This window comes from Sphaerodactylus townsendi, linkage group LG12, assembly GCF_021028975.2.
Source record: "Sphaerodactylus townsendi isolate TG3544 linkage group LG12, MPM_Stown_v2.3, whole genome shotgun sequence".
NCBI classification, from domain to species: domain Eukaryota; kingdom Metazoa; phylum Chordata; class Lepidosauria; order Squamata; family Sphaerodactylidae; genus Sphaerodactylus; species Sphaerodactylus townsendi.
The window spans coordinates 9,988,578-9,995,471 of NC_059436.1; the positions used below are offsets into that span (position 1 = coordinate 9,988,578).

Here is a 6,894-nt window from a genome sequence, read left to right on the forward strand (position 1 = left end):
GACAATTTAGAACAGACAATTCCAAGAGCCAGTGTGGTGTAGTGGTTAAGAGCACTCTAATATGGAGAACTGGGTTTGATTCCCCGCTCTGCCACTTGAGCTGTGGTGGCTTATCTGATGAACCAGATTAGCTTATGCACTCTAACACATGCCAGACTCACAGTTCTTTAGAGCTCTCTCAGCCCCGCCCACATCCCAGGGTGTTTGTTGTGAGGAGGGAAGGAGATTGTAAGCCCCTTTGAGTCTTCTTGCAGGAGAGAAAGAGGGGGTATAAATCCAAACTATTCCTCCTCCTCCTCCTCCTCCTCCTCTTCCTCTTCCTCCTCCTCTTCCTCTTCCTCTTCCTCTTCCTCTTCTTCTGTGTTCCTATGTTCCAAAAATATTCTCTTGGTTTTCTTGCACATAGGAAAAATGGATACACTACCCTGTAGCACAGAAGTAGCTAACCTTTCAACCTCAGAGATTCCTCTGCATTTAAAAGAGGATTTTGCCAAGGGCGACTTAAAAAAAAAAAGCACACTCCACAGTACTTCCACTTGGAAAGATGAAATTCTCTCTCACTTACCTGAACCTTGTCAATTGCAACTGATTTGATATTTTGCTCCTCCAATGGAGTTACTGCCTCTGAATGTCTAATAGGCCACTGGTTCTACTACCTCCCTTTCCCGGCAGAAAATGTTATTTCCCAATGCCAGCTATTTATGAGGTTGGGTTTAACGGGAGGTTCTGGGGCCTTAATTTGGGACCTCATGAAAGGAAAGCACATTCTCTACCTCTGAGCGCAGCCCCAGCCTGTTTGAATGACCTCTTTAAACAGTAGCCTAATCTGCTGCAATAAGCAAGTGACGTTTAGCTCCATGATGAAAAGCTTTCACTGCTAAGGTTGCCAACAGGTCTGGAGAAAACTGTCTTGTCCCTTTAATAGAAACTTAATGTGTGGAAATGGACAGATTAAGCTTTTCATATCCTGGAGCTATTGAACGTCACCTGGCAAATAAGATCCCATTAAACTTCAGTTCAAGGGGCAGGGCACTTTCCTCCAGGCCTGTTGGCAACCTTATTCCCTGCCAATTTATACTTCAGCAGAAGAACAGATGCAGATTTGGCTGTTGTTTTTTGCTTTCCTCCTCATCAGCTGGCAACACTGAATCAGCCTCACTGAGTGCCTTTTGTGTGATATTTTGGGCAAACATGTTTCTTCTGGGGGTTTTGCTAGAAGTTTCCAGTTCTTTGAGGAAGGGGTTAATTCCTGCGTGCTACTCCTGTTGGGGTTCTGTGGGCAGCCAGAGGCTCTCTCGGTGAGTTCAGTCCAGCCTCTGTCCTTCCTTGTGCCTTCAAGAGCGTAAAGGAGGGGTGGGGTGGGGGAATCCATTGATTTCCAATTTCTATGTCTGACTGACAGGAGCCTTGATGGCCTCCCACACCTTTGCGCTTCAACGAGCAGGAAAGAGACATTCGATTAGCGACGGCCTCTCCAGATGGAAGGATCCGGCATGGCTTGTGCCCTCTGCCACATCCACTTTAGTTCAGAATGCTGAAAGTGGGATGGTTGCCTCTCAGGAGCCCCTGTTCAGATATCACATTTTGGTGCAACAAGCTCATATACCAGGAGAGTTGAAGGACTCGTGGCAAGTACGAGAACTGGCGATTCTTACACAGGAGAGGTTACCTGGAGCACTTTGGATCCTGCCCTTTGGGATAGCAATATACGAAAGAAAAAAACAATATTTGCAAATGTACACGACAATATTTTGTTTTATTTGTTTATTTACACCTCGTCTTCCCCAGTTAGGATCCAAAACAGCTTACATCGTTCTCTTTTCCTCCCTTGTACCCTCTCAAAAGTCTGGTGAGGTAGGTTAGGCTAAGATGATATGATTGGACCAAGATCACCCAGGAAGCTTCCATACAGAGTGGGGATTCAAACCTGGGTCTCCCAGAGCCTGGTCCAACATTCTAACTACTACACCGCCCTACAAAAGGGTCAGCAGGTCTTCTATGATGTTACAGGCGCTAGCCAATAGATTTTTCTTGTTCCAGTGATTTTTGCAGATAATTAATAAATCTGGGGGAAAAAATGAACTGGAATTGCCCTGCTCCTGGCCTGTGATGACAGCTTGACATATAGAGATTTAGCTTGTGAAACTTTTCCAGCTGTGGAGATAAGAGCTGAGGAACCTTTCAGCCGCTACTGTTCTCTGTGCTAAAGGAGGCAAGAGAAGCTTGGTCAACTCTGTGAAAAATTCTGCTCATAAGCCTGCCAGCTCTTTCTCCCAAGAATGTCTGCTTGTTGCAGAGCACATTGTTTCGGATTGGGGTGTGTGTGTGGTGGGGGGAGATGTCTGGGACCTGCAGCCCATTAGTCAATGGTGAACAAAGCCCTCCTCTCGGGAAACTGCCCTTTAGTGCACTGGAAGGAGGCCTGCTGGGGAAACCGTGCAGGATCCTTTTCTCCGGCTTGTCAAAAAGATGGCTTGTGGCTTTGCCCAGAATTTTGTCCCATGCCCTAGGATGTGAGTGGGCTAGAACAATAACCTTTTAAGGGATTGGTTAGCGCCCCTCTCACCCCCAGGGCATTATTAACAACAGATTGTTTCTTCTCAGGTGCCTGCAAGTCTGACTCGATCGGCTACCCAGATGGAGCGGTTGGTGCCAGCCAGAACACAGGGTCAGGAGACTCTGCTGTTCCTAAAAGAGGCGAGGAAACAGTGGTGGGGAAACCTGCCATTCAGAAGCAAGGGCCAGAAAGCAGTCCTTGAGAAGCTGGCTTCATGCAGGAACACAGACATAAAACCACCTTCCCTGGTCACCAAGGAAAAGGCCTCCTGTGTGTTTTCACCATCCAGAGTCTCTTAGGATCAGAGTGCTGCGGCATAAGCTGGCTGACCAGGAGAGTTCTCAGAATCTAGGCCTCAATCCACATGCCTGAGTTGACTGTACTATATATCCTTGGGAATAATTTCCTGTGAGGTTCCTCTGATGACTGAGGGGAAATGTCTGCAACTCCTCCAGTTGTTTCTGTCCACCAGAGCTCTGCCATGTTTGGTTAAGATATGGCTCACTCAAGTCATCTCCTCGCTAGATGCAAAGGACATGCTTTCAGGTTGCATCCGATGAGGCTGTGCGAGGGCTTCATGCCGTTTCTCAGCTTTCTGGCTGCTCCAGATTGTTGCATATGCAGTGAGTCAGATCTGATTGGGATGCCCTGCTTTTTCTTCGCAGCCATCCAGCATCCCTTGCAAGAGATCTAGGCTCACCATGTTTTCAACCAGTCACTGTAGTCATTTCCTGAACTACAGTATTTAGCTATCTAGTACATTTTAATCCCATCTTTCTACTAAAAATGAGGGCAGCGTACACAGCTTTCCCTGCCTCGTTTTATGTTCACAATGGCCTTGAGAAGTAGATTAGACTGAGAGAGAATATTTGGCCTATGGTCACCCAGCAAGTTTTATAGCTAAACTGGGATTTAAAGTTAGTTCTTCTGGATCCTAGACTGGTATTCTAATTACTGTGCTACACAGCTGGCAGGTCAGCCATTTTTGTTCTTTGTCACCATTCACCTGGTGATTTCTGCAGATCAAATCTCTTACAGGAGGAGGCCAAGGCCGTCCTTCCTTCCTTCCTTCCTTCCTTCCTTCCTTCCTTCCTTCCTTCCTTCCTTCCTTCCTTCCTTCTTCCTTCCTTCCTTCCTTCCTTCCTTCCTTCCTTCCTTCCTTCCTTCCTTCCTTCCTTCCTTCCTTCCTTCCTTCCTTCCTTCCTTCCTTCCTTCCTTTCATTCTTGTAACAGTGGAGATGCTAATCCAGGAAGGTGCAGGGATAATGAAGGAAACTTCCTTGGGCATTTTGCTGTTGGCGTCCTTCCCAAGACAGAGATCTGTGCCACCATCTGGCTTGGCTTTTTACCAGGACTTTTCTAAGGGGGAGAACGTCCCACTGTTTCTGATCTCCTACTTACAATTGATGCACACAGTTCTGGATTTAGAAGGGTGCTCCAGGTTGAGGGCGAGTTCTCCTTACTCCTGTTTCCAGTCAGCTTGGGATAATTTCATTATTGAAAAAAAAATCTACAAAGCAGGGGAAGGAAATCACTCTTGCAAACAAAAAGGTTTGAGAAAGTCTTTATGTCCTTTTGTCTGTTTCATACTCTTGCCATCCACAAAACTGCAAATGCTTCTTTCCTATGGGATGTCTGTCCTACTAATCACACCTGATATGGCTCAGCTACTTACATGTTTTGTGGCCTTGTTTTGTAAATAAACTGAATTCGTTGTTTTTTCTCCAGACTGTGTTATCTGTCCTCTGGGTTAAACCAGCTATTGCATATGGGCTGTGCATCCCTCGTGTCTACTTTGCTGATGCAATGGAACCTTCATGATCATTGGCAGTCACTACTGCATACCAGTTGTATTATAGCGTAATAGTGGAAGATAGCTTTTTTACTTATTTATTTATGAGGCTTAAATCCCAGGTTCTAACCAGATGCTGCTCAAAGCGGCTTGCTATTATGTAAAGCGTAACATGTAGTTTGCCCCTGAATAACTTCATATCTGAATAAAGATACTGTAATTTGTCTTGCAATTCAGCATAAGGGCCTATTTTCTCTTCAATCTAGAACACCAGTTCCACTTAGCTTTGATTATTATGAGAGGGGACAGAACAATACTGGATCCAACAACAGTCCGGATGAGAACAGACCATGGTCTGAAGGCACAGGATACAGTCATTGTAGGGCAGCTAAAGAAGTCTGGATATGTACATATGAGAATGTAATTTACCTTTGGCCATTTCCGATCGGCCAAAATATCCCAGGATGAGCAAGAAAAATATCCTTGTGCAGCTGGGAATTCCGCACAGTTGCCAGTGCTAATGTGGGCCTGCCCCAGTGTTGTCCCATGATATTTACCTTAGTTTGGGATTTTTAAAAATTGCCACTTTTCAAAAATCCCGATGGGACCCTGTTACTGTGCAAAAACCAATTGGGAGCAGGACCAGTTTATTTTTCCTGCCCAGTCGCCTGATTTCCCCACCTAACGTTAATTCAATCCGCCACTCTTCTTCTTCATCATCAGGTAGAAGATTTCTTGGGACTGTTGAGTACACTGTGTTGAGTTTCAGGAAGAAAAAGTCAGGATAGAAATTAAGTCATTAAAAGAGATTGTTGGTGCTTTGACTTCAGGGAAGGGTTAGCCATTTGATGGATGAAGGTCTTCCTCCTTTGGTACCTCATGGCTGTCTGTGAGCAATTCCGGCTCCTGGAGTCAAGCCCTTTAAAATGTTAACTTTGTGGCTCAGCCTCTGGCTGCCCTTGCTGGTAGCTCTATGAGCCTTTCTACCTGGGCGGATCCTCCTTTGCTGCCTTCCCCGGGCTCAGAGCTAAGGCAGAGCAAAATTTGGGTGTTGTCGTTTGGTATTCCAGTCATCCTTGCAGCACTCAATGAGCCAGGCAGGTCAGGGAGTTAAGTGCTTGTGCTCAGTTGGAGAAGAGGGATGGATAATTTTATGGCTGCAATCATAATTTTATGAGCAGAGCTTTTACTTTTTAAGATGAGCTAATTGGATCTGGTATTTCTGGATGCTGGCTGAGCTCGGGGAGAGTCGGGCATGTAGTTCCACTTCTGGTGGGGGGCAATTAATCAACTGCATCTTTAACTGGGATGGGACAGGGCACTATTCACTTGGCTGCTGGTCCCTTTGCCTGCCTTCAGCAGCATCTTGCAGTACCAATCAAAGTTTTTCTGTTGGTGAAAACCATGTGGCCCCATCCCAGGATTTACAGGGAAGAGGGTAGTGGTGAAGGATGCTTCCTGTCTATCATGCATGTGCACATACCTGCACATGCCTGAAAATTAATGTGCCATGTAGGCAGAGGCGTATCTAGGGGAAATGTAGCCCAGTGCAAAATCTGAGTTTTCCATACTGCCTGCCCCCCCATATAGGTGGCTGCCCTCCCCCACCATGACCAACAAGGAATGGACCCAGGGGGGAGGAGGAGGGGTGTGGGGGCGATGTTCTGCCCCCCAAAAAACTAAATGGCCACAGCCCAGGGACATTTGACCCCATATGGGCAGGACTTCCCTGCACATAGGGTGTACAGTCTTGCATTTCACATGCTGGTACGGCTCATTTTGAAATGAAGGCTGACTTGGTTTTTTGAATATCCCAGGATTGGCCATTGCTGATCAATTAAATACAATGTACAACAGGCAAAGACAAGCCAGTGAGGAAAAGTAATCTTTGATATGAGAATAGAATGATTGCCACCAGGATGCCTATTTTGATCTGTGATATGTTGACAGGGGCAGAGCGAGGAACCTGGCCCGCCCCCACCACACCCCAGAATGCCCCCTTGCCCCGGAATGCCCCAGCCATGCCTCCTCCGCGGCTCCACCCAGGGTGTCACGCCCCCCTTACCCGTGGGTGCTACGCCACTGTATGTTGATGAGTATGGGACTGGGAGGCAGGCCTGCTGACCCCCTGAAGATTGGCTTTGACATCACTGGTTGAGCTGCAATTTTGTGCAATTCTGTGCTTCCTACCATCCATAATACCACTGTGCATTGCTGAAGGTGCTCCATTCCAGACATTGTGAAGGATGGTCAACCACTGGGGGAGGCTGTGGCTTGGGGGAACAGCATCTGCTTGGTATGCAGAAGGTCACAGGCTCAATCCCTGATGTCTCCAGTTAAAGGGATCATGCAGTTTGTGTTATTAAAGACCTCTAGCTAAGACCCTGGAGAGTGGCTGCCAATCTGAGAAGCCAAGAAGACTGACCCTGAGAAACCAAGTATAAGGCAGCTTCACATATCTATTCACAAAGCATCCTGCCTGCTGAATTTCCACTTCGGTCAGCAACATTTCTCAGCATCCATGATTGCGTCAGCAGGCCTCAAA

At 46.8% G+C, this 6,894-nt stretch overlaps 1 protein-coding gene across 2 annotated transcripts in view; it reads left to right on the forward strand.

The window, feature by feature from the left end:
- ROBO4 (roundabout guidance receptor 4) overlaps positions 1 to 4,284 on the forward strand; it is a 72,702-nt gene extending 68,418 nt beyond the window's left edge. For both annotated transcript variants that reach the window (XM_048513388.1, XM_048513389.1), the window contains exon 20: positions 2,605 to 4,284. In XM_048513388.1, coding sequence (XP_048369345.1) covers positions 2,605 to 2,759 — 155 coding nt within the window. In that variant the 3' untranslated portion in view covers positions 2,760 to 4,284. The remainder of the gene's footprint in view (positions 1 to 2,604) is intronic.
- The last annotated feature ends 2,610 nt before the right edge of the window (positions 4,285 to 6,894 follow it).